The sequence below is a fragment of the Lepidochelys kempii genome, chromosome 1 (genome assembly GCF_965140285.1).
Source record: "Lepidochelys kempii isolate rLepKem1 chromosome 1, rLepKem1.hap1, whole genome shotgun sequence".
In the NCBI taxonomy this organism is placed as follows: domain Eukaryota; kingdom Metazoa; phylum Chordata; order Testudines; family Cheloniidae; genus Lepidochelys; species Lepidochelys kempii.
The window spans coordinates 9,213,330-9,239,607 of NC_136380.1; the positions used below are offsets into that span (position 1 = coordinate 9,213,330).

The following is a 26,278-nucleotide window of genomic DNA, read 5'->3' on the forward strand; positions in this document are numbered from 1 at the left end:
GGGGGCCAGACCACACAGCTCAGCCCTGCTCCAGCCAGAGCATGGCCCTGCTCTGGCTCCTGCGTGCTCCAATGGAAGCTGCAGGGGCGGTGCCTGCGGATGGGGCAGCGTGCAGAGCCTCGTGGCTGTGCTTCCGCGGAGAAGCCGGAGAAGGGACATGCTACTGCTTCCGGGAGCCGCTTGAGGTAAGCGCCACTCGGAGCCTGCACCCCTGAGCCTCTCCCCACTCCCCTGCCCCAGCCCTGATCCCCCTCCTGCTCTCCAAACTCCTTGATCTCAGCCCGGAGCACCCTCCTGCACCCCAAACCTCTCATCCCCAGCCTCACCCCAGAGCCCGCAGCCGGAACCTGCACCCCTTCCCGCACCCCTGCCCCAGCCCTGATCCCCGTCCTGCCCTCCAAACCGCTCGGTCCCAGCCCAGAGCACCCTCCTACACCCCAAACCCCTCATCCCCAGCCCCATCCCAGAGCCCCGCACCCTCAACCAGAGCCCTCACCCCCTCCCGCACCCCCAACCCCAATTTTGTGAGCATTCATGGCCAGCCAGACAATTTCTGTTCCCCAATGTGGCCCTCGAGCCAAAAAGTTTGCCCACCCTGGCCTAGTCCATCTCTTCCAGCGCAGGCCTGCCCCCTCCTGGGAGGTATTCTCCGCTGCTCTGGCAAGCGCAGCCAGTTTGAAATAAGTTAGGTGTCTTAATTTTCTCACAAATCATTCCCCTAGTCTGCAGCCTAACAAACCTCGCTAGCAGGAAACACGTATGGAATCTCACACCCGTTCTCAGATACAACAAGAGACACGGTTTTGCAAAACACACCGAGCCAGGCAATTTCTGGTGTCTCCGGTTTTCCAGCTGTCAGGTCGGGGTAATAACAGGAGAGTGATGGAACGAGTTACAAGTCTTGTTACAGGTCGAGTGGGACTGCAGCTTTACAGTCAGGCTCAATGTAAAGAAGCCTGTTGTAACCAGTGGCTGAAACAATTAAGCAGGCCTATATCTCTGGCCAAAACAAAGAGACATGCAAGGCCACTCAGGGTTCAGGGATTGAAACGAGGGGGGAAGGTTGGGGGGGGCAGGGGTTGGTTGGGCATTGTTTGGGCAGGGAGGGTGTGGCTGTGGGGGAGTGAAAAGCAGGACAGTGAGTTGCAAGCAGTAAAAAAGCCAAGCAGCCAGAAGTGCCAGTAACGCGGCCCTGAGAGAAAGCAGAGAGAGAGAGAGCTTTTTGGGCACAGAGTGCAGGCGGGAAGGGCAGGCATGGAACAGCGAGCAAAGGAACCGTCATCTCCTGCTGTTCGATTCCCAGGGAAACAGAACTTTCTGGATAATCTTTGTAAATAAACAAGATATTTCTGATGCTATCCTCGATTTCTCCTCCCGCCCCCGCTACCCCAATTGTGGCTAACTGCTCAGTTCCAAAAGGGGTGACACTTGCACTGGGTCATCTCTGGCGCTCCCGGCCCTTTACAAAGCCAGGTTTGCATGAGTGGCCCCGTTGCACAGATGGGGGAACCGAGCACAGGGAGCTGGGGCGACTTGCCCGACGTCCCATTGCAAACACGAGTCAGAACAATCCGTGGCATTTCTAGGGCCCACGTCACCCTCACACCTGAGCGCCGGCGGCTACGGGGGGGCGGCAACATTTGCCACGTTGTTTCTGAAACGAATAGTTTACGCCGAAAGAGATGTAAAGTAAAGGCATTTGACTCCAATGGCAAGAAGCAGCCCTGGTAGTTCCTGGCCCCCTGGGGTGCTTGTGGGGTGACTTGGGGGGCTCTGCCGGCTGCGGCCTCGTGTTGCAGGATAAACCCACCAATCGGAGTCATGGGACACCCCCATGTTCTAAGAACCCTCCCGTTCAAAGAGAAACAGACGGCGGGCGTGGGGGGGTATGGGCCAGAGGATCTCCATAGGGATCCTCAGCCAATTGGGGGGTAGCCCCCAAAGGAAAATCTTCCCAGCGGATCCTGAGCAGGAGCCCGTCGCTGAGGGGACCAGCGCAACCCACCGCCAGCCCCATCAGGTAAATAGTCCTCGTGAGCGACGGAAATGGAGGGAATTCCCCTCTCAGTGCCCAGGAGAACGGGCCCCTCCAGGGCAAGGCTGGGGGGACGAGTTGGAGCCCAGGAGAGCTGGTTCTGACGTGGGGGCGTGCAGTGCTGGTCTGTATTCGTGGAGGAGGGCTGAAGACACATGGGGAGGGTGCAGTGGATAAGGGGGGCTGAGCCCCAACACTCGAGTCCCAGAGCAGCTTCGCATCTCCTTAAAGTGTCTCCATCTCTCCCTCTCCCCAAACTACCCAGGATCAGAGTTCTTCCGACACTGTGAGCCCTGGCTGCCCTACGTCATCCAGGGGGGATGCAGCCCCCCAGAGTCCATCCCCTATGCCTGCCAAACGCTGGTGCAGCTCCCCACCCGCTGTGGAGCGATGGGTCAGCGAGGACGGGGTCCCCTTCCACGTCCACCAGGAAGACGGCATCTGGATCTGTGACGGCTTCCTGCTCGGGCACTGCCCCCGGAGGGAGAGCTGCCCTCTCCATCACACCCGCTACCCCTTCCACTGGCAGATCAGGGGGAGTGGAAGGGCAGCGTGGCAGAGTCTGAGCGACTCGTCTCAGCGTCACTTGGAGAAGCTCTACGGCGACGCTAAAAACGGCTTTGTGCGGTTCTTGGACAGGTACGGGCTGGGAACACTCCCGCCCCGTCTCTCCCCACGGGGGCCCGCACTGCGTCTCCCAGCTGCTCCCATCCCGGCCAGGGCGGGAGTGCTGGCTGGGCAGGTTCCCCACCATCTCCCGTCTCAGCCACGCCCGGCCAGAGGCTCTAGGGAAAAGCAGAAGGAGCCGCGTACGGGGAGTGCCTCAGATTTCCCCCACTGGAGCTGTTTTGGGGTCCCGGTCCCGACCTCTCCCAGAAAAGGGCCCCCTAGGGCCGACGGGTGAGATTATTTTCCCCTCTTAGGAACCGATCGTTTGGGATCCTGGACCTGGACACCATGGAGCTGGGCTATTCGGACGTGGTTAACAGAGTGAGGCGGCTGGCCAGCACCTCGGACTGGAAGCAGAATCCCCGCTTCCACACCAGGTGGCAGGTGTACTGGAAGCACAGAGACACCTGGCAGCCTTACGAGGAGGTGAAGGGAGGGGGGTGGACCCCAAGGGGGCAGGAGGGGAGCTCTCCAAGGTAGGGCTGGCGCATCCCAGGGAGATGGGATGGCCGACCCAGGGTTGGATGAAGACGGAGACTGATTTCCCAGGACGGGACGGTCCCTCCAGGGCAGGACTGGGTGCTCTTGTGAGCAGCAATGCGTGTAAGGGTCTTCCTCTTTCAGTCATGCTAAGGGCTCAACTCCCCTTCCTCTCTCTGCTCAGCCTGTTCCCCACGACCTCCTTGCAGCCTTTGAGAGGGGCTCCCAGGAACCCACCTTTCGGTTCCAGGGCCAACTCTACACCATGGATCCAAGGCCCCCTCAGCAGAGCACTGAAGGCCAGGGATCTGTCCAGCCCATCCAGATCCAGCGCCGACCGGCCTACCGCTCCCTGAGCTGCATGGCACGGTATCTGCGGTAAGTGACTCTCTGGGCGGTTCCATGGCTGGAGGGATCCGAGCTATGTTCTGACTGGCCAGCGTCTCCCATCTCCTTATCTCCTTAGGACAATCCCTTGGGGCTCCCGGGGACTCTTCCATCCTTCCACGTCCACCATCCCCGGGGAGAGACCCACAGATGGGTACTGTGGCCCGTACCCAGCCACCTGGGTTCCCCAGCCACCCCATGGCCAGGCCTTCCTCCATGCAGAGGTGGCCGCATCGGAAGCGGTGTACCGCGAGATCTGTGAGCTCTTCCACGCGTCTGTCCCAGAGGACATGGTGCTGGTGCTGAGGATTTACAGGATCCGGAACGATGCACTCTGGAAAAAATACAGCAGGTAGGAAGAGGAACGGATGCTTCGAGAGATGAGGCAGGGGTCAGACCAGGCCACCAGCTTTAACCCCGCCATTAAGCCGTTGATGCCAGTGCTGTGGGCAGGACTAGATGGGTTATCTTCTCTGGGTGGGCTGAAGGGAGGTGTGTCTAAGGTTCAGGAGACCCATCCCAGGGATACAATCATCTGGCTTCAGGATTTTCCTCAACGACTCCAACCCTTTTGTCTTGCGGCTGATCCGGAGCGTGTCCTTTTGAACCATATCCGGCTCGATAGAAAGACTTCAGAGGGCTTCAGGAAAGAGGAATGCTGTGAGGAGGGGTATGAAGGCCGAGGGGCTGGGAGCCGGGACAGCATAGCATCATGGGATGCCCAGGGGAGGGAGAGATGCATCAAGGAGGATGAGGAGGGGCCCCTCGCCCGGGCCTGAAGGAGCCACCTGGGACCAGTCTCAGGGGCAGACTGGGGGGACTGAGGGCGGGATGAGAGTTTGGAGGTGAAGGGGAATGGGTGGGATGGACCAGGAAGGAGAGGAAGGAGAGGAAGCTGGAAGGAAAGAAAGCTGGGTGGGATGGACCAGGAGAGGAGAGAGAGCTGGGAGAATCCTGAGCAGAGAGAGGAGGGGAGCTGAGGGGAGTCAACCGAGGGACTGAGTCCCTGAGGCTGGAGGTGCAGGACCTGACCGGGGAGGAGATGCCGAGCTGTTTAGTGAGGAAGACGCAGAGCAGCAGGAAGAGAGAATGTACGCACCGTAGAGGGAATTGGGCTCGTGTCTGGATCCCCCACCGAGGTGGTCAGTGGCCAGGGGAGCAGATACTGGGGGTGCACCAGGGCTGGGGAGCAGTGACTCTAAACCCCCTTCTTTCTCCTTTGCACTCACCTCAGCCGGAAGGAGCTCATGTCCAGCGGACTCTCGGCCCAGGAGAAGAGGCTCCTGGAGAGGCACCTCTTCCACGGGACCTCAGCCGACAACGTGGCGTCCATCTGCCGGGAGAACTTTAACCCCCGTCTCTCCGGAAAGCACGGTGCCCATTACGGCCACGGCAGCTACTTCTCTTCCTATGCCCACTGCTCCCACAACTTCGCTCTGGCCAACCACGCCGGCCACCGCCACATGTTCCTGGCCAAGGTCCTGGTGGGCAAGTGGGCGTTGGGGAGACCCGGGTACACCCAGCCCCCGGCGAGGGAGCCTGGCAGACAGCGCTACGACTCCTGCAGCGATGATGGCCAAGAGCCCGCCCTCTACGTGATCTTCGACAACTCCCAGTGCTACCCCTACTTCGTGATCTGCTACAAACTGCTCGGTGACCCCGTGACACTGGACGGCCTCGGAGGAGCGGGTCTGTTGGCAGGGAACAGCTTCCCAGCGGGCAGGCTCACGCAGCCCAGCTTTTCCACGCTCTAACCGCACTCTCTGTTGGGTTCGCACAGCACGGTAATGAGAGAACGCGGAGCCCGTCCAGCATCCGTGATACGAACGAGCAATCCAGTTCCCGGAGGCTTCACCCACCCCGTCATCCTACCGGAATGTGATCCGTCCCCATGACCCTATTCCCTCCACCCCACTCTTACTGCCTGCCTGCCCCGAGACCATCCACCAAAGGCTGCTCATGACTCCTGGGCAAACACCATTTGCTGCGCTGCCCTGAAGGAGGCACCGCTGAGCCCCATACCACTGTCCCTCTCCTCCTGGTCTCGCAAAGGTTTCAGAAAGTGGAAACCCCACCTGGAAATCCCCCCACCCCAATCTCACTAATGCTGGGAATAGGCCGCGCTGGTGCGTGAAATTAATTTTGTTCTCACCCATCCCCTCCAAACCTCCCCGCGGAATACCCCCGTCTCCTTGCCTACTGGCAGTAGTGGTATTGTCTAGGGATTAAAGAGTGGGTGAAAGTTATGTTTCTGTTAACACAAACCCTCTCGTCTGTGACTCTGGGGGCTGCATTTGCTTGTGGGACGTCACGGTTTAAAGGGCTGAGAATGACACCCCGAGCGGCTGGGGGGCCGAGGGGTCTTGTTGGAAAAATAAGCATTTGAAAGGATAAAAAAGTGTCCCCCGCTTTGTGGAAAGAGCCTGTGTCCACACCAACGAGCAGGGGCGTGGGCGTGACAGAGAGCGCGTGCGTGAGCCGGCGTGTATAGTGGTAGCAGGTCTGCCAGGTTTGGTTTTCCTCCAGGAGGGTGTAAGGGTTGGGCAGGGGACTGAAGCGGGAAAGCTGGGGGGCATGCAGAGTGGCCAACAGGGCAATAATTGCCCATATTTGGGGGGGAAGAGACTGCACTGGGGGCCCCAGTTCATTTTTCATGGGGGGAGGGAGTTTTATGCATCTCCATGTGTGACACTCTCTAACCTCCCCTCACCCCTAGCAGCGGGAGCTGGGGTGGCCCAGTGTGGGGCTCAGACATGGACTGCTCCCATGTAAGGTGACCAGAAAGCAAGTGTGAAAAATGGGGACACTTTTTTTGGGGGGGCGGGGCATAGTGGCCTATATAAAAGAAAGCTGCTGATACCGGGTGTGATGGGTTTCGGCCCTTTGGGGTGTCACCTGATGTGCTGGGGTACCACTGAGTCAGCCTATTCTGCCAGCCGGGGTCTCCTTTACCTGGCCTTGCTGGGCTCGGCTCACAAGCCTCTTCCAGCCAAGCACACAGGCAGGGCCACACCCAGCTGCACAGAGAGCCAGAGAGCCACTCTGGAAAGATGCAGCCTTAGGGGCTTGCCAACACGGCCCACTCCCTTTAAAGGGTCCAAACCCAAAGGCTGTATGAAATTCACCCCCTCCCTCAATGTGGAGGGAGATAGGCACAACTTCTTGCCCCCTCCCCGCCAGTTAGAAATTACTTAAACTGGGTTATATGATAAATAAGCAATAAGTTTATTAACTACAAAAGGTGAATTTTAAGTGAATATAAGAGATAACAGACAGATCAAATCAGATTCCTGATCAAATAAAGCAAATTACAAAAACTAAACTAGATATACTGAAGAAACAAGTTACAAAATATAAATTCTCACCCTAAATGTTATTTTTAGGCAGGTTGCAAAATTTCTGTGGTTCAGAGTTCTAGTTATATTCCTTTTCAGACCCCTGTCTCAGTCTGGACTCCCCCCGCCTTCCCTTCAGGGGGCTTTTGCAGTCTTTCTTCTTGGGCAGACAGGCCATGGCGAGGAGGAGTCCCATTTGCCTTCCTCCCCAGTTTAAATATTTACGTGGGAATCCTTTGTTTCCCAAACTTGAACCCCTCCCTTCCAGCAGAAAGTTACAAGAAGTCCCAGGTAATGTTTAGTATCAGATGACAAGACCACCCGACTCTGTAGTATCCCAGCGTCCATGAGTCGGGGCAGTATGGAGTGTCCACAGGAAGGGCAAGGATTTTCACAGCCCATTGTCCTCGCTGATGGGCCATCCGCCCTGTCTGGCTTTCCCATGGTTGTACCCGAAGTGTTACCAGTGGGCGTCACCCAAAGCAGCTTAGTTGAAACACAGATACATGGTCAATATTCCTAACTTCAGATACAGAAACGATACAGGCGAACACAATGGATAATCACAGTCAGTAAACCAGAACCTTTCCAACGCTCTTTCATGTGAGCCATCTGGCATAGAGTATATCTCAGTGACGTCATATTCATATAGGAAGCATATTTTCATAAAGACTATGGAGTGAAACATCCGGAGACCCTACTCCCACTGCTCACAGGGACGGGGTGCGGGGAGGAATTGGGACTTGCTCACTGTTGAGAAATGTCACACATGCCGCTGTGCAAAACTTGGCAGCTGTACTTTGTATTAAGGAGCTTCCCTAAAAGGTTGCTGGCAGATCGGCTCTGTGGTTACAGCTGAGGCCCCAAACAGGCAGTGCCTGTCTGAGATAGGGGGCGGGGAATGGGGGGGTATAGACAAGGATTCGGGGGGATCGGCTCTGTGGTTACAGCTGAGGTCCCAAAGAGGCAGTGCCTGTCCGAGATGGGGGGCGGGGAATGGGGGGGGCGTAGACAGGGATTCGGGGGGATCGGCTCTGTGGTTACAGCTGGGGGCCCAAAGAGACAGTGCCTCTCTTGGACTATAGGAAATCTCACTGTGGGAAACAGGGTGAAAGGGTAAGATAAAAGGGACTAGGTGACAGGGGACCTGCCATAAACACCTGGCTTGCAGAGGGGAGGTGTGCTCTGGAAATACCACAAATCCTTGCTCAAATAAATTGGTTAGTCTCTAAGGTGCCACAAGTACTCCTTTTCTTTTTGTGAATACAGACTAACATGGCTGTTACTCTGAAACCTGACACAAATCCTTCAGATTCCTGTTTGCAATGAGGCCTTGGGGGCAAGTTAAACCAGCTCTCCGTGCCTCAGTTTCCCCACTCGTAACATGGGGCTACGCCTGTGACTGCATCTTTGTAAAGTGCTTTGAGCTCCATCGATGAAACAGTGCAGCACATTGTTAGTAGTCCTGTAGGACAGACAGGAAACCAAAGACACAGAGGTTTGTCTGGGAGACTTTGGCGGGCGGGGGCCTGACTTTCCTTAGGAGCCGCCACAAGCCCTCTCATCAAGAGGGCAGGACTCATCTCCTGCTGTGCGTCGTGCCCTGCCCCGGCGGTTGTGCCCTCCGGGACAATACCACCCGCAGGGCGCAGGAGTGAGTGGTACAGGGCCAGATTCTGACATGGTGTTAACCGATGTGACATTGGTGGAGCTGCACTGAGACACCAGCTGAGGATCAGGCCCAAACCGTTCGCCGGGGTCAGGGCAGGGAGGGATTTGGCCGCGGAATAAGTTTGCCAAGGCAATGAGGTGGATCCAGCATCTGGCTGCTGCTGGGCATGACAAGCCTCCTCCTTGCACTGGATTTCCTGCCGGGCCCAGGAGGAGAAAGGAGCAGAAGCCTCCAGGAGACCTGCTGGGAACCTTGCCAGGTGGATGTAATTTCCCTGGGAAGCACTTAAATACTAGGGCAATGGATGCTGTAGAAAACCCAAAGACAGATACATAAGACCCTGGCTTCATGACCTGGGGCATATCCCCTCACCTCCCTGTTCCCAGCTTTACACTAGGGCGTTAATTCTGATACCCGACCCCCTGAAGGGCTGGCAGGCGATGAGCCCAGTTCTTTGGAATGCCCAAGCACCGTGAGTAGGATCTGCCCCCGCAGCGTGGAAAGTGGCCGGTGGCAACCGGACGGACCATCGGCATTCAGCAGCTTGGACAGCAACGTCTGCTGCCTGCACTGCACCCGCAGCTCTTTGCCACCCCCCCGGGCAGCGGCGCACCATGTGCCTGGTGCCCTTTCCCCAGGGCATCCCCGGAAAGGGCTGCGGTGCCCCTAGAGAAGCCGTCAGACGAGGACCCCTTTCCGGGGTGTCCGCCGCAAAGTGCCAGGGGGCTCAGCCCAGCGTCGCTGTCTCTGGCCCTCTCCGGCGAAGGGACGGGGCCAGTAACCCGAGCTGGGCTCCTGCCGCGTCTTGGGTAACACGATCAATAATTGAGTGGGTAGCGAGGCTGGGGGAGGGCTGGTCTCTCGCTACCAGCCGTGCCCGAAAGGCTCTGCGGAGCAGACCACCCCTTGGCTGCAGGGTGGCAAGGAACAGCCAGGTAGGCGCGCGGCTCACCTCCCGCTAGCTGCAGGCAGCCCCAGCAGCAGATACTGGGGCAAGGCCCTCAGAACAGCTCCGGGGTGGGGAGCCCGAGGCTGCCGGAGGGGGAATCCAAGGGGCAGCGTCTCCTCTGGGTACACCGCCTGCCCTGGCGTGAGTGGGGCGGGAGAGGGGCGGGAGACGGGGGTGTTTGGGGACGGGAGGGGAGGCTGTGGACGTGTCTGAAGGGGGCAGAGGGACAGCGACGCTGAGCGGAGCTTGGCATATTCGGCACGCACGCCCCCTTTGTCAGCCTGGGGATTCGGGGACCCCGCCTCTCTCCAGCCTCGGCGATCCAAGGACTGCCCCGATTCCCGCTTGGCGGCCTTGGGCCACAGCTCCGAGGGCACGGCCCTGGGTGACCGACACACCGCCTGGTTGTGGTGTTGTGTCCCTTGTCGTGGCATGTGTACACACACACACGGGGCAGCTAAGCACCATCTTGGGGGGGCCAGGAGGAACTCCTGAGGAGCCTGGTAATTGGATTTCCTGATACAAAGCCAGACTTGGGACCTGGGGGGGGGGAAGGCTTGGGGGGCCCCTGACTCTTATCCGTGTGAAGGAGAATTTCAGGGTTCATTTAAACAGCTACCGGCGAGCTTCCTGCCGGTAGGGCTGCAGGGAGCTTCCTACCGCCGGCGAGCCCGCTCCTCTGCTGAGCAGCCAGCCTGACCCGGCCCCCCCGAGGGGCCGCTCGCTAGGGCCAGAGGCAGCCCGGCTAGAGGGCTGAGCCAGGGCCTGAGCCCGGCGCTGAGGCTGGTAACAGTAACCGCTGGCGTCAGTGGCTCCCGACCCCGCCGTAACAGAGACGATGCAACGTGAGCCACTGTCCTGGGGTGTTCAGACAGGCACCCAGAGAGAGGCTTTGAAATCCCGAGGGGGCCGAGCGCCTCCAGATTCTCTCGGCTTTGGTGGGAACTGCGGGGTGACCAGCCCCTAAGAAACCTCAGGGCTTTTGTGCCTCACTTCAGCTGCCCAAGTTTGGAGACTGTGGCTGTAATGGCCCTGTGCCTCAGTTTCCCCATCTGCAACATGGGGCAGGGATTGCACCTACCTGAGAGGGGTATGGCAATTAAGTAGTTAATATGTGTAAAGTGCCAGACCAGTCCCAACCAGACTCTCCCTGGGCTGGGAACCTAATTGCCCTCCAATTTATTCTGGCTGATTGCCCCCTGTGAAACGTCTCCACATGTTGACAGCTCTGCTCAGACGCTGACACGAAGCAGCTGGGCTCTGCGTCTGCCGCAGGAGGCAGTGGGGGGCGGGGGAATGGGACGTAAAGATCCCCACATGCCCCCGTTAACTAGGTTATGCCTCAGCTGTATTATGGTAGATCTCACAATCTTTTCCAAAGCTTTAGGAAGAGACAATCCCCATCCCGGTGAGCTCATAAGCAGCAAGCAAAAGGTATGAAATCGCTGGTAGTAGCAGTAGAAGGCTGTTATCCGCTGTTGTGGGCCAGCCGCTCGAGGAGGTTATGTAACACCCCAGGCCGGCAGGTTACACTCACCCAGCCGGATCCGTGCGCCGGCCCCCTCACCCGCCCCTTGCCCTCTAGGTCTGTGGGGCTCCCACCCACCCTCTGCTCTGCTGCCGAAATGGTCTCCCCAGCCGTTGCTCTGGCCTTCATCCCATTCCTGGTCACCTTGATCATCCGCTACCGGCACTACTTCCTGCTCTTCTACCGGGCCGTGCTGGTGCGCCGGCTGCAGGACTGCCTGACGGGCATCTCCCGGGAGGAGCGGGCCTTCCAGTACGTCCTCACGCACGCCATCCCCGGCGACCCCCACCACATCCTCGAGACCTTCGACCAGTGGTGCTACCACTGCGAGTACCTCAGCAACGTGGGGCCTCACAAAGGTAAGGGCTCGCCCAGCCCGCAGTGGGCGGGGCACTGAAATGCAGCCGCCTCTGGGGCGGAACCCAGCAGCTGTTCAACAGCGCACAGCAACGACACGTGACCGTTTGGGACAGGAAGAGAGGGGGAAATAGCAAATCCAATAGCAACACAGGAAGGTGTAAAAAGTACTGTAATTACCCCAGATGGAACTTGGCCAGGACACAGGGGTTCAGTCCCATTCTATTCAGTCTTTATACCATGCCCATCCCTGGTATCTGAATGCTTTAACCCTCCAACTCGTGTGAGAAATACCCGGTGAGCATCAGTGGCCACAAGTAACCTGTTTTATGTCCCTTCCTGCCCTATGCAGCCCCTCACCACCACACTGGGGCCTTAATACAGTGCTGCCCCAGGGCACTGCCTGCAGAATCATATACTGTGGTGACAACAGCAGGGCTTCTGCCCCAGCACCAGCCTGGCCCTCATGCCTGTCACGCTTACTACATTCCTGTGCTGCCCAGTGTGACTGCTCAGAGCTTCAGCACAGCTCCTTCTGCTCCAACCTCTGCCAAGTGAGAATCCCCATTAGCAGCTGAACAGTATGGGGCTTATGACACGCAGGAGAGCAGACCTGGCTCCAACTAGCACAGGGCAGTGGTGCACACGGCCGCTAGCTAGCTCATCACGGTGTCTTTGTGCTGAAGTTCTCCCTTTGATCCGGGCAGGCAGGACAGACGTGTGCAGGGGATTAACATTTAGCACCCAGACGCTGTCCTTCTTTTTAGCCCAGTCAGATTCCACATGAGCCAGGCCTGAGAAACCGCCTCCCCGCCCGAGCCAAAATTGATGCATGTTCTCCAGGGAACTCTGAGCTATCGGTGGGTGTTGGTTGAGTGTGCCAGGCCTGTGCAGGGATTCTTCCCTCTAAATAGATCTGGCTCTAGAATAGCTGCTACCCCCCATCCAAGGCTTGTGGAGAGCAAGCTCCATTAGCCAGGAGCATGCTGCCTAATGGTCAAAGCCACTGCTATACCTAAACCAGACTGGGGGTTTGAATCCTGACTAGATGGCTCCATGGGGAAGAGTTTTGCAGCAGAAGCCCTGATGCCGGCAGGAACGGTGGGGGAAGAACAGACTCCTGGCCTCTCCATAGGACAGGATGAGAGTGTCTCATCCAGACACAATCACTAGTGAAATGTGGGGAGCTGGGATTAGAACCCTGCTCCTTGGGCTCCCAAGCCCTGGGCAGCTACCCTCGAGCTAGAGGGCAGCTCCGCTAGGCCCTCCCTATGTCCTCTCAGCAGGCCTGGGCAGGAGAGGCCAGCCCCAGCCCCACACAGCCAGGATGTTACTGTGAGCATGCCAGGAGGGAGAGTTCCTGGCGAGCAGGCCGAGACTGACTTCCAGGGAGCCTTCCTGCTACAGCCCCCAGCCCCCCTAAAATGAGGCAGCCCGGGGCTGCGGGTGCCTGAAGTAACCAGCTCGGGCAGGGTCCCTGGTCCTGGCAGTGCCTGGCTCCCACAGAGGGAGCCTGGCCAAGCTCACCCCCGATCAGCCGCGCTCCCTGTGGGGGAGGTGGGAGGGTGCCCTGCTTTATACCAGGAGCTGCAGGCCGAGGGTTACGTTTCCAGCCTGCTGAGCCCAGGGGACAGAGCCGCCCCAGGCTGCTGCCAGTAGGTCCCAGGGAGGTGCTGACACTGGAAACATGCCAGGGACGTGCCAGGAAACAAATGCACCTGATCCGGCCCAGCGCTGATTCACTATGGCCAGCCTAGACCCCGGCTTTCCTCAGGGGACCGGAGGGCAGCAGCGCTCTATCGGGGCAGCCTGTGCAGTGTCCCAGGGGCTCCCGTCCACAGATGCCAGCCCAGGCCTTAGGGAGGAGCCGTGCCAGGAAACTAAACAACACAAGCTGCGTCAGCCACTGGGAGCCAGCGAGAACCACAGGGCTTCTGTGTCCAGCTGCCTCAGTGAAGTATCCCCCCGCCCTGCCCCGGACCTGCAGGAACCCTGGTTTAGGGGAGAGGGGAATTAGCCTCCCCGGCCCGTTCAGTCTTTGGCTGCGATGACATATCTCGTACAAGATGCATCATAATTATATCATGGTCGTATTACTCCGGTGAGTATGGGGTGTGGAGTGTCACAGCCAGTCCCCCCGGAGTCCCACTTACACCCCGCTTTGAGACGGTATGTGGCGCCTGGGGCTAGTGTGGGCCCCTGAGTCCCAGAGGTAAATGTCCCCTATGTGCAGTGCACGCTCCTTGCCTTCTGAGACTGCCGCAGCCTGTCCCATTCTTCGCTCAGGCTGATGGCTGGCGCTTTAGGGCAGCGCTCCCAGCATTGCAAAACCCTTTGGACATTCACTGCCAGGAGCCCACGGCAGAGAGTAGAGCGCTCCGTGGTTACGCACCCACCTGCCAGACGCGCTCTGAGAATGGGGCTGTGGCATCAGGAGGCGCGCGAGCGAGTTTGAGGGTCGGGGGAGAAATTGTCTGCTGTCTATAGGGCCAGCATATCCCCGTAGTCCCACCTGCAGCTGGGGTGGTGTGTGGGGGAAGCTCGGCTGTGCTTAATCCAGTGCCTCCCCTTGAATAACGCGGGACATCATCAGTGGGGGCTGCATTCCCTGTTAGCTGGTTTTCTCCCCTTGGGAACACAGCTCACTCACGCAGGGGAGCCGGGGAGGGGAATCTCTCCTACAGCATCACCCCCCATTAGAGCTTTCCTGGGAGGAATGGGATATGGGTGGGAGTAGGGTGACCAGATGTCCCAATTTTATAGGGACAGTCCCAATTTTGGGGTCTTTTTCTTATATAGGCTCCTATTACCCCCCCGTTCCCTGTCACGATTTTTCACATTTGCTGTCTGGTCACCCTAGGTGGGAGGGATGGGGACTATTTTATAAGACCGGCTACGTATGTGTACGTAAAGTCTGCTGCAGTTTCCACGGCATGCATCCGATGAAGTGAGCTGTAGCTCACGAAAGCTCATGCTCAAATAAATTGGTTAGTCTCTAAGGTGCCACAAGTCCTCCTTTTCTTTGTATGTGTCACCATCACCCTCTGCTGGACAGAGTCTGATCTACTCGAGGAATTGAGCAAAGCCACTGGTAAACCGAGTTCCAGACACAGGTCAGGCTGTAAAAAGGAGTGGGGGAATCGTTTAAGGCGGTGAAGAAAACTCAGAGTTTGCCCTATTCTAGCACCTGCCCTTCAAGGAGCACCAAAGGTTTATTATTACTCAGCACGGAGACTGCCGTAGTACCTAAAGGCCTCCTTCTGCCCTCTAGGTAAGATCCTGGACCGTCTGATCTGTGAGAACACGCCACTCACCGTTCTAGAGCTGGGCACGTCCTGTGGTTACGCCACCATCCTCATGGCCCAGTGTCTGCCCATGGGTGCCCGGCTCTACACTGTGGAGATGGACCCACGCAATGCCGCAGTGGCCGAGAAGGTCATCCGCCTGGCGGGCTTCGACGAGGACACTGTGAGTAGCTCCCTCTCCCCAGCGCCTTCCATGGCCCATCTCCTAGCTTGTTCTGAACTAGCCTCAGGGAAAAGAGGCTGCCAGGAGAAAGAGGCTCTGGGGGCAGAACCCAGCAGCTTTTCTGCTCCAGCACCAGGGGGGCAGGAAGTGAAGGGTACAGCAGCCAGCATCGGCCCCAGCCAGGGGAATTGCAGGAGGGAAAACAGAATTCCTTGGCTCGGAATTTGGCCCAGACACTGGTTAACACCCAATCTCATAGCCTCACTTCCCCAGACTGTGTGATCTGAGTGCCAATTGCCTCCGGTCCCCCTGTGGTTTCAACTGGCTGAGCTACTCCTCTCCACTTCCTGTCTCAAATGGCCAAGCAGTGTTCCTGTTGGCTGTTGAACAAGCTGCTGAATTCTGCCCCAGAGACGGCTGCATTTTAAAGGCCCGATCCCAGGCTGGTTGGCGCCTTGGTTTGCACCATGCGGTGGGATCCCGCAGGAGGGCCATGCTGTTCACTGCGGGGACCCACCGCTGACCCTCCGCCTCTCCCCAGCACAGGTGGAGCTGATTGTGGGCACCTCGGAGGAGGTGATCCCGCAGCTGAAGGAGAAGCACGGCCTGCTCAAGGCCGACTTTGTCTTCATGGACCACTGGAAGCGCTGCTACCTGCGGGACCTGCAGCTGCTGGAGGCCCACGGCCTGCTGCTCGAGGGAGCCACCATCGTGGCCGACAACGTGGTCTTCCCCGGCGCGCCCCACTTCCTGCAGTACGTCAAGACCTGTGGCAAGTACCAGTGCAAGATGCACAGGACCAGCCTGGAGTACTTCCGGGCCATCCCCGACGGCATGGCCGAACTCACCTACACTGGCCTGGACTGAGCGCTCGCGGCCAAGGTGGGGCTGCCAGGCTGGGCCTTGTCCTGCCCTGCCAGGAGTCCAGCCGACGCTTCACCAGAGCTGAGGAGTTGTCTGGGCTTGGGGGCTATGTAGAGCTGCACAAAGGCTGTGGCTGGGTGTGTGCCCACGTGCGTACAGCCTCGCCACACTGCCCCTGATCTGCACGTAAGCCCGTCTCTGCTCTGTGCGCATAGGGACAGATAAGGGTCTGTCTGTTCTCATTTCCACTGGCGTGAATCCAGAGCGACTCCAGAGTACTCTGCGTTCACACCAGCGGCTGTGAGATGAGAATCAGGTCCACGCAAGCTGCACTGTTTGTGAAGGAACGTGGGTCTCCCTGATGGGTCTGGTGCACTGTATGAACGAGTGGCGCACGGTCGCACACACCCAGGTTGCAGCCACCACTCAAACAGGTTTTGTTTGCCCCCAGTTGCTCCCCACCTTTCGCCCCACTCCCATTGCTCCTGCCTTCATGCCTTTGCCTACACCTGGGACCCCTGGCCTAGCCCCTCACCCACGGGCATTAGGCCCCCTGCCACCATTTCAAATCCCTCCCCTAAACTTTCCCTTTCTTGAGATTTCAAGGACCAGAAGAAAGCCTGGCCCTTCCTCTGGGCCTCCTGTGGTGTCCTGGGGCAGGGCCTTTGTCTTTCCTGGGTTCCTGTGCAGTGCTGGGCTCACCCCCAGCGTGCAGCAAAGTGGCCGGCAGGGGACATCCACCCTAGGAAGCAACACCTTTCCCCCTAATGATGCCAAGCTCTCCTGCTCTGCCCCCCCACCCCCATGCCAGTTACCACGAGCACCATTCATGTAGGGGGCAGCCGTTGTTACCCAGGGCCACTTGAACCCTATGGTTCAGCTGGGCTTGGGAGATGGGCCTGAGCAGAGAACATGGACTAGTGACTACACTCAGGAGAACCAGCCAATCAGCTGGCCTCCCTGGGCCAAGCAGGCCGGAGCGCATACGGCCCAGGCCACCAGAGAGGGTGGCAGGAGGCCAGGGCTCTGTTTCTGGCTCACTGGGTTAAAAGGTTCCTGAACCCCATTTACAAAAAACAGACAGTAAAGCCAGAGGGACACAACTCCTCTCTCAGGCTTTAAAAGTCACTTCACCCTTCAGCCACAATATTTAAATAAGTCCCAAAATATCACCCTGTAACCTTAACTGTGACCACAGGAGATGGTGATACACAGCAGAGTTTAGAGTGAAATATGGACTGATCTATCGTAGATGGAAGGTGCTAAGCTCCTACAGTGCGGAAGGATGGTCCAGGGGTTGGGGTGCTAATTTGGGACTTAGAGCTGAGTTCAATTTCCTGCTCTACCATGGACTTGCTTGGACTAGGTCCCACTTTCCCCGTGCCTCAGTTCCCCTTCTGTACAATGGGGATAATTGCACTGCTGTGCCTAGGGTGTGTGAGGATAAATCCATTATGGCTCGTGATGAGCTCAAATACTATTGTATCTTATAGATAAGACAGAATATATCATATTGCCTCTATATAAATCCATGGTACTCCCACATCTTGACTAGTGCATGCCGATGTAGTCACTCCATCTCAGAAAAGGTATACTGGACTTGGAAAAGGTTCAGAAATGGGCAACAAAAATGATAAGGGGTATGAAAGGGCTGTTGTATGAGGAGAGATTAATAAGACTGGGACTTTTCAGCTTGGAAAAGAGATGACTAAGGGGGGATATGATAGAGGTCTATAAAATTATGACTGGCGTGGAGAAAGTAAATCAGGAAGTGTTATTTTTTCCTTCTTATAACACAAGAATGAGGGGTCCCCAAATGAAATTAACATGCAGCAGGTTTAAAACAAACCAAAGGAAGTATTTTTTCGTACAACGCACAGTCGACCTGTGGAATTCCTGGCCGGAGGATGGTGTGAAGGCCAAGACTGTAACAGAGTTCAAAAAGGAACTAGATAAACTCATGGAGGATAGGTCCATCAATGGCTATTAGCCAGCATGGGCAGGGATGGTGTCTCTAGCCTGTTTGCCAGCAGCTGGGAATGGGCAATGGGGATGGATCACTGGACGATTACCTGTTCTGTTCATTCCCCCTGGGACACCTGGCATTGGCCACTGTTGGAAGACAGGATACTGGGCTAGATGGACCTTTGGTCTGACCCACGATGGCCAGTCTTATGTTCTTAACTTGAGGCAGATAAGTACCTTACCCACTGCGCTGCCACTGAAAGCCCTTTGAAGTCTTTGGCTAAGTGCTAAGCATTTTCTGCACACTCTAGTGAGCCTTTTGAGACAGGACCAACCCAGCCCCACATCCATCCACCCCCCAGCTTTGGGTCTGGAGCCAACCTTGGTGTCTCTCCCCATCCTCTCTAATGGATGGAGCTAAACACCTGCCTTTGGGGCCAAGTAGATCCCAAAGTGAGCTTTATTACTGGGGCCCATTGTGACGGGCACAAAAGGTAAATCTTTAGTGGCTAAAGAGATAGCAAAAGAACAAAGCAGATTACCTGAGTAAATAAACAAAAGCCACAGACTGAGCTTAACACACATCCTTAACACACTAGACAGGTAGGATACAAATTAACAAATTCTCACCCTGAGTGATAAACAGGCTAGCAGATTCTTAAGGCACAAAGTTGCCTGGGCTTTCCCAGGTTTTCTTACACAGACTAAAGCTCTTAGCCTGGGACCATCACTTCTCACAGTTCAGTCTTTGTTCCTCAGGTGTTTTCAACTGAGTTGTTGTAGACAGAGTGAGGACCCCTCATGTTGTCATTGTCCCTCTTTTATATCTTCCCCCTACTTACTGGAAAGCTTTTTTGCTGTGACCTGGGTCAAACGCTTTCCATTGTGTAGAGCTACCTGACCAGGGTTAAACAGTTCCCATTGTGTCAAGCTCTCTCTGAGAGGTTTCTATTGCACACAGTTCCTGGGGTAATCCTTGTGCTTGTGTGCATTTCCTCAACCAACCACTAACATTGTTTGGCTTCATGGTCAATATTCCCCGCTTCCGATACAACGATACACGTATACAAATTGGATACACACATTCAGTAAATTATGACCTTTCCAATGATATCGTATGAGACCCATCTTGCATAAAGTATCTAGTAGTATACCATATTCGTATCATAACCATATTTCTGTTAAGAATATGGGATGTAACATCACACCCATATATACACAACTCATGCACCTTGCTCCTGCCTCACGGCAATTGGGGCCTATCTCAGGGCATCCTGACTGCAAAGGCTGCTGACCAGATGTGACCGTGCGAGCCAACCCATGAGAAACGTGTTGGTTTTGTCTGTTATTTGGACTGTAACAAAGCCACTGACAGGCCACTTATTTCTGAGCTAAACTGCCTGGTCGCCGGGGACTTCCTGGGCCCAGCGCGATAGAACTGAGCTGTCTGACGTTACACTGGGCTTGGTAAACTGCTCTCTGATGAGTCACTCTAGGAATGAAATGAGAACTGCTCCCTGGGTCACTGGCACTATGCAGGGAGGCTCCCCTTTATATGAAGTGACAGATTGTCTTACTAAATATACGTATAGCACACTGGGGCCTTAATCTTGGGTGGGCTTCTAGGTGCTACTGTAATACTACTAATAAAAAACCTCAAAAATTGTTTTGAAGTGTTATTTATTGGAAAACCCCAAATTTCTGTGAGAGCCAGAGACGCACAAAGCCAGCCCCGGCTGCTCTGTCCCACCCTGGCCGTCCCGTGATCCCATGTAGAGCTGTATGTTAACAGTAGCTGCCCTGGCACAGACACGGCACATGGGCAGGTGCAGAGACCGAAAGCTTCTCTCCAGCTGGCTCCGTTGTGGGGCGAGAGGCTGAGCCAGATTCTGTTCCACGCACCGTTCACAAAATAATCACGAGACAGACGGCAGTGGAGACACTTCCCTAACCAGGGCTTCCAAGTGCTGCTGTCCATCAGACCCTGCACTGACGAGCCGTCCCATCTGATGCCTGTAGGCAATGCCAAGCCAGAAGGGAGAGTTCTCCTACCCTCCTTCAGCTCCAGCGGACGCCAGCAGCCTTTAACCTGGTCAAGATGTAGCTGGGTCAGATCATCCACTGGTCTTGGTCTTGCTCAGCTCCTTCCATGTCCACCTTGGGCAAATGACACAGGAAGGATAATCCCTCATCTTTCGCGAGTCCACTCCCAGCGGATAGCCCACAGGGAGGCTGGCTCTCGGAAGGGATGTGTTGTGGGAGGGAGAGAAGGGAAATGGGAGGCAGGACTCCTGGATTCTATACTCCACTCCACTGCTAAGTGACCTGGGACAAGTCAGCATCTTTGTGCCTCTGTCTGTCAGACTGGGACAGTGATATTCCCCAGCTCCTGGGCGGTGACTGGAAAACTCACCGAGACAGCTCGGCCTTACTACCGGTCTCTGGAAATAATACCAATCCCTGGAGCGCTCCCGCCAGAGCTCCCACAGCAGGGGGGAGAGATCTGCCAGCAGGGCTGAGAAAGTGAGAGGAGGCTGCCTGGAGACCCCTGCGATGGGGCAGGGGGGGGGGTGTCCTATGAGGCACTGGGGAGGGATCTGTGCAGGCTGTTCCACCGGGGAAAAGCCCAGTGTCAGGAACAGAGACTGGAGCTGGGGTTGGATGATCAGGCAGGCTCGTTCCCATGTGGGGTGCAGGGTGCTAGGGAAACTCTCAGATTGACCTGTCCTGCTCCCCAGAAGGAGCCTCCCTGGGTATCGCTGCTTTCCCTGCTGGGGGATGGAGGTAGCTAGGTGGCGTGGCGCTCCCCAGCCACCTCTCTGCGTGTGTCCCCACGTACTGGGATCTGTGGATGCGAGCGTGGCTCGGTTGCTGAGGTCCACCAGGCCCCACCCCCACATACCTCATTGATCTCCCCGTCATCCGGGGACTCGTTATAATCGTTCATCTCGTCCATGTCCTGCATGTCCTCGTCGTCCTCAGAATCCTCTTCGCTGTCTTCATCGTCTTCGTCATCCTCCTCTTCCTCCTCATCGTAATGCTGCAGACGCCAGGGTAACCCACAGCTGTCAGCCCCCTGCAGCACCGCTCCACAGCCGGCCCTCACGCCCCATTCCCCCAGCTCTTGCCTCCCATGGCCTGGCTTTCCCTCCCCCAACCCTAGGGATTAACCCATCCTCTGGCCCAGCACCCCCTGCACCAGCACCCAGTGCCCTCAGCTCCCGCAGCACTCTCCCTCCCGGCTCATGTACCCACACACTGGGGCCCACAGATCTCCCACAGCCTGTAGTTCCACCCCCACCCTACCAGCTCACCTCCCCTGGTGCGGGACTGGAGACACTCCCTCCCCACTCAGCAGCAAACCCCCAGAGGAACCGCACCACTAACGAACGCAGGAGAGTCGCCGAGTACAGCAGATCACTTCCCATTCACCCTGCTTCCTAGCGGGAATCTCGCCCCCTTCCCTGCCAGGGTCTCGCTTCATGGAGACCTCCTTTCCAGAGGAGGGGGCTAGCGGGAATACAGTGAACCCCTCCACCTTGTGGGCTGAGCGTGTGGCCTCCCTGGTGCTCCCAGCCGGAGGTAGGAGAGGAGGGTCTCGGCATTTTCCAGATCACTGGGAGCTTCTAACTGGAGCTGAGCTGACCCCAAGGAGCCCCTGGCAGTCACCCATGAACAGAGCGTTCCACCGCCATCTATTGGCAGCTCTAGTTGTAGTTAGGGCCCCGGGTTTTTTTTGCAAATAGGAACAAACACAAAATAAAACAAACTCACTCATTTGCAGAGGCAGGTCTTTTCCCAAGGGGCTGGGCCCGACACTGCGCCCAGGTACACAGGGCTGCAGCGCCACTCACTCAAATTTGGCCTGGCCACCCCATCGTCATCACAACGGAGGGGCGGCCGGGCCAAACCTCGGCGGTGCTGACCCCGGGTGCCACTGCGACCCTGTGGGCCGTGTTGCAATGCTCCAAGCAGGGAGCCGGGCCCAGTCAAGCAGGACAGGAGGCGCTGCTGTGGGGTGGGCTTGCCCTGCAACCCCCCTGGGTCTCTCCCCACCACGCAAGACCCAGTGCCCTGCCCCCTCAGGGCTTCCCACCTCCCCCCAGGGGCAGGCCCCAATTTCCCCTGCCTCCACATGGGTAAAATGGAACAACACTAAATTCCCCTCCCCCCCGGCAAAAAAACCAAACAATAAAAATAATGTCACGGGCTGTAGTCATAGTACTCAGCACAGGTGAGCGCTCCACTGGACTACACTACCCAGAATCCTCAGCAGGAAGTGATGTGCACCTGTTTAGCAAGTTAAAAACCCAGCACACTGCATTGTTAACCGCACAACCTCCAGATCCTGGTCTTCCCTTCTTAACAACCAAAACCCTACAGCACAGAAAAAGGGTGTCAGGATTCTTACCTCAGAGGCAGGTTTTCCTATAGGGACCAAATTATTGTCTTTTTCAGCAATACTCTGCAGCTGGGGGTGGAAAACAGACAGAGGAAAGTCAGTCCGAAAAAGCTGATGCTACACAATGCCTCAGTACAGTACCCTGCACATCAAGCGTCGTAGGGGGATAAAAACCAGCCTTGGTTTTCCCCAGGAACGTATTGCACAATAAGTCTATATCGGGGTGGGCAAACTTTTTGGCCCAAGGGCCACTTTGGAATTGCGAAACTTTATGGAGGGCCAGGTAGGGAAGGCTGTGCCTCCCCAAACAGCCTGGCCCCCGCCCTCTATCCACCCACTTCCCGCCCCCTGACTGCCCCCCTCAGAACCCCTGACCCATCCAACCCCCCCACCTGCTCCTTGTCCCCTGACAGCCCCCTCCTGGGACCCCTGGCCCCTAACCGCCCCCCGGGACTCCACCCCCTATCCAACCCCCCCTGCTCCCTGTCCCCTGACTGCCCCCCAGGACCTCCTGCCCCTTATCCAACCCCTCCTCACTCCCTTACCACACCGCTCAGAGTGGCAGGAGCTCGCAGCCGCGCCACCGCACTGCCCAGCAGGAGCGGTGGGCCGGTGGTGCAGCGCACTGAGGCTGCGGGGGAAGGGGGACAGCGGGGGAGGAGCCGGGCGCTAGCCTCCAGGCCAGGAGCTCAGGGATGGGCAGGACGGTCCTGTGGGCCAGATGTGACCCGCAGGCTGTAGTTTGCCCACCTCTGGTCTATACCCTTTCCTTTAAAGCATCCGGAAGTGGCTATTGGCAGAGGCAGGACACCAGAGTAGATGGAGCAACTGACTGATCCATTATGCCAATTGCTAAGTAATCTGCAGCTCTTGGGTCACGAAAGATTCAAGGAGAAAGATCACTTCACCTGCCGCTGAAATGCAGCCACTTCTGGGTGGCAGCTGCTTAAAAAGTTGCCTTGTGTTATGTGCTTAGGCCAGCAAGTAGAGAAGACTGTTTGCAACTGAAACCACAGGCTGAATTTACACTAGAGATTACCCACAGGCCCTGGGGCTCACAAAACAACTCTTATTAAAACTGCCAGGGGGAATATAAAGACCACAAGCGACCAGGGCCTTGATTGTACATCTCATCCGAACGAGGGCTCTCCCTGCAGCCCAGCTCTGCAGATCAGCTCAGCACTGGATCACGGACGCCCCTTGCTGCAGCACAATCCTTCGAGGTCTCCCAACCCTGCTAAGCATGTTCTAGCCAATGCAGAGACTGAAGCAAAGAGAAGCCACAGAAGGAGGCAGGGTTAGAACCCAGGAATTCCTGACTCTCAGCTCTGTCCACTAAACCGTGACGCTGGCTGCCCACAAGCAAGAAGGCATTTTGCTCCAATGCAGCACAAGGAATTCTGCTCCCTGCTCTACTTTAAGACGGCTCCGTGGGAGCAGGGTCTAAAATCTGCAATCTAGGCTTGGCTGTATGCGATCTAGAGCTCTGGAAAAAGGATGATGAACATTAGAGGGGGAAATGCCCTATTAGGTATCCCAGCTCCCCTAGGCCAGAGCAGGATTAGTCCCGAGTCACTTCTCCAGTGCTCTGAACAGTCTAGTTGGAAGTGACTCGGGCAATGACGCTTCCACCGTTGTAATCCCTGGCTTTTGTAATACATCGCCGCATCCCTCTGGAGACTGCTCCTGGGCCTGTCACAGCTCCGTCTCAGAGTTTTCCTGAACATCTTTGCAATGGTTCTCCCATCTGCCTCAAGAAGCATCGTTGCACCCAAGTCCCTTCACAGAGCGATCTCACTTCGGCCTTTGTAGGTCTGTCTGAACTCCTTCCTGTTTCTCAACACCTTTCTGGTCCCAAGGTGCTGATCAGTGTTGGGCTGTGCCCATAGTACCTTTCCCAGCATTGCTGTCATTGGCGCAGCTCCCCAAGGGTATGTCTACAAAGCAGCGTAAACCAGGCTTCAGCCTGGCTCAAGCCGAATCCCCCTTGCGTCCACACACCAATTGTGCTAACCCTGAGGCTTGAACCTAGGGTCCCAGGACCCTGCAGGGCTGGAGGGTCCAATCCCATTTTAAGTTGGGACGCAGGGTCCGAGCTCTATTGCTTTCCTGTGAGCACATGGCACTGGCTTGACTCGGGTCCCAGAAGTCCTCCGGATGTATCCCAGAGTTCCCTGGAGAAACTTCCTTAGTCCTCTTTATGCCGACAATCTGTGGAGCTGTCTATTGCTCTCTGTTGCAAAGGAAACCCACACTTCCCTTTGCTGACCTGAACTCCTGCTATTTGCATTAACCCATTATCTCAACAGTCTGCAAGTACACTAAGAGAGACCAATCAGAAAAAGCTTTTTTGCAAAGGGAGCTGCTTCCTGGTAACAAGAGCACAGCCAGATTTTGGTGAATCTGTGGGCTGAGGCCAGTAACACTTTGGACTTCAGCAAAAGCAGAAGGAATGACTGTGCACGCCAGCAGGTAGGTAAAATGCTGGTAGCTCTGCTCAGCAGAGCCTGGCTGCTCCCGCTCCCTGCAGGGCAGCCCCCTGATCCCCGCTCCAGTCTCTGCTCCCCACTACCCTCCCTGGGGCTACATGGGCAGGGGCACTTGGGTAGCACGCACTGTTAGGGTGGCGAGTGGGAGCCAGCCCCAAAACTTCCCCACAGCCTCCACTCATGGCAGCTTCAGCTCCGACTCCTCCTTGCTGCCATGCAGAGTTTGCCCAGAGCAGGGAGCAAAGCTGACAGACAGGAGGCAGCTCCCGGCTTCCAGGATGTTGGGCATCATCCTTCTTGTTATCATGAATCATTAAAAGAATCTGAATTTAAAAATGCATGTTAATATCACCTCTGCAGATCATTAAACCTCCTTTTAAACAGGAATTGTGGCGCCTCAATCGTACTCTGACATATGCATCAGGAACCCAATGAGAGAACCCTGGCCTTCACTTTTTATCGTGCTATGATGCTGTGTTTTTTTTTTTTTTTTTAGTTTGGCATTTCACTCAGGCAGGATGATGAAAATGAAGCTAGTCAGTTTTATTACTGGATTCATGGACCAACATAAGGCTATGCTATTTGGATTGCAAACGCTGTAAGGGAACATTTAATGCTGATCGAAACCACAGACTTATCAGCTGAATTAAAAATAGCCACAGACGCTCCTGTTGATTGTAGGTTGTGTAAAACCCTTGATCTGACCGTGTCCTCTGAGTGACCATCAGCTCAGTTACAGTCACTAGCTTCATGGTCATGTTATGATTTGTTTGCTTAAAGTAAGGACATGAGCCATGAGTGACACTGGTTTAAAATATTTTAAAGGCACCTAGTGGGATTTTCAAAAGCCCTCAGGGCTCCTACCCCCCCCCCCCCAGTGCCATCAAGGGGAATTGGGCACCTAGAGCCGTTTGAAAACCCCCCTGGACACCGAAATACTTTTTAAAATGTAGCCGCTGGTAACGGCCCAGAACCCACCGCCGCACGGGGCAGCCTGCTCAGAGCAGGGGAGAGACCCAGCCGGGAGCGCGGAGCTCCGAAGGGGGCAAACCCCAAGGCAGGGGAGGAACCGCGCCGGGTGCCGGGGGGGGGCCCGGCGGGCAGAGCCAGACCGGAATCGGTCCCCGCCTCAGGAGAAGCGCCCCGGCAGCCAGGGCTCCGGGCCTCCCCGGGGAGCCCCTGCGGGCGGGGCGGGCGGAGTCCCCGGGCCCCGCGGCTCACCCAGGCCTGGTGCTGCTGCTCCTGCTGCTGCAGCTCGTTCTCGTCCACGCAGGGCCGGTCCAGGTTGAACCAGAGGGACTCGGTGACGCGCGGGAAGAGCGAGGGGAAGAGCGTGGACATGGCGGGTCACACCCGGGGGGGGGGCGTCGGGGCTTCCGGGTCCGCTCCGGAGCCGCGCGTGGGTCACGCGGAGCGGCACGTGCCGGCTCCACTCACCGGACACCAGAGCTGCTGGGCCGGGAGCGCTGCGGGGGGGGGGGGGGGGAGGGTTGCGTGACCCGGAAGTATATCCTCCTGCGCGCCGGAAGTGACCGGGTGGGAGTCGGCAGCCCCTCCTTTCACGCATGCGCCGTGCTCGGGGAGGCGCCGTGAGTGTAGCGAGAAATGGCGTCCCCCGCCCTTCCAGTCTGCTCGAGTGGCCCCCCCCCACCCCCGCCGGCGGGGCGTGTCTGTGGCA

General features: G+C 56.8%; 3 protein-coding genes across 3 annotated transcripts; 2 read left to right on the forward strand and 1 right to left on the reverse strand.

Annotated features, from left to right (window-relative positions):
- Positions 1–2,381: 2,381 nt before the first annotated feature.
- LOC140905620 (protein mono-ADP-ribosyltransferase TIPARP) lies at positions 2,382–5,325 on the forward strand. Its single transcript, XM_073329127.2, has 5 exons — positions 2,382–2,674; positions 2,959–3,130; positions 3,369–3,562; positions 3,651–3,923; positions 4,806–5,325. The coding sequence occupies exons 1-5, from the start codon at positions 2,382–2,384 to the stop codon at positions 5,323–5,325; spliced, it is 1,452 nt and encodes a 483-aa protein (XP_073185228.2).
- Positions 5,326–11,152: 5,827 nt separating this feature from the next.
- TOMT (transmembrane O-methyltransferase) lies at positions 11,153–15,747 on the forward strand. Its single transcript, XM_073329128.2, has 3 exons — positions 11,153–11,414; positions 14,684–14,880; positions 15,427–15,747. The coding sequence occupies exons 1-3, from the start codon at positions 11,153–11,155 to the stop codon at positions 15,745–15,747; spliced, it is 780 nt and encodes a 259-aa protein (XP_073185229.2).
- A 3,625-nt stretch (positions 15,748–19,372) lies between these two features.
- ANAPC15 (anaphase promoting complex subunit 15) lies at positions 19,373–26,080 on the reverse strand. Its single transcript, XM_073333581.2, has 4 exons — positions 25,822–26,080; positions 22,121–22,180; positions 20,612–20,749; positions 19,373–19,866 (listed from the first exon to the last, which is right to left on the reverse strand). Exons 1-4 carry the CDS (start codon positions 25,939–25,941, stop codon positions 19,819–19,821), a joined length of 366 nt encoding a protein of 121 aa, XP_073189682.1. The 5' UTR covers positions 25,942–26,080; the 3' UTR covers positions 19,373–19,818.
- Positions 26,081–26,278: the final 198 nt, after the last annotated feature.

Excerpts from the sequence above, each read along its gene's own strand:
- LOC140905620 (XM_073329127.2), top strand. The coding sequence starts at position 2,382 with ATGCCTGCCAAACGCTGGTGCAGCTCCCCACCCGCTGTGGAGCGATGG. Across the intron at positions 3,131-3,368 it reads CCTGGCAGCCTTACGAGGAG|CCTGTTCCCCACGACCTCCT; the intron begins GTGAAGGGAGGG and ends CTCTCTGCTCAG. Across the intron at positions 3,563-3,650 it reads TGCATGGCACGGTATCTGCG|GACAATCCCTTGGGGCTCCC; the intron begins GTAAGTGACTCT and ends TTATCTCCTTAG.
- TOMT (XM_073329128.2), top strand. The coding sequence starts at position 11,153 with ATGGTCTCCCCAGCCGTTGCTCTGGCCTTCATCCCATTCCTGGTCACC. Across the intron at positions 11,415-14,683 it reads CAACGTGGGGCCTCACAAAG|GTAAGATCCTGGACCGTCTG; the intron begins GTAAGGGCTCGC and ends TCTGCCCTCTAG. Across the intron at positions 14,881-15,426 it reads CGGGCTTCGACGAGGACACT|GTGGAGCTGATTGTGGGCAC; the intron begins GTGAGTAGCTCC and ends TCCCCAGCACAG.
- ANAPC15 (XM_073333581.2), bottom strand. The coding sequence starts at position 25,941 with ATGTCCACGCTCTTCCCCTCGCTCTTCCCGCGCGTCACCGAGTCCCTC. Across the intron at positions 20,750-22,120 it reads TAGGAAAACCTGCCTCTGAG|CATTACGATGAGGAGGAAGA; the intron begins GTAAGAATCCTG and ends TGGCGTCTGCAG. Across the intron at positions 19,867-20,611 it reads ATGACGGGGAGATCAATGAG|GTGGACATGGAAGGAGCTGA; the intron begins GTATGTGGGGGT and ends CATTTGCCCAAG.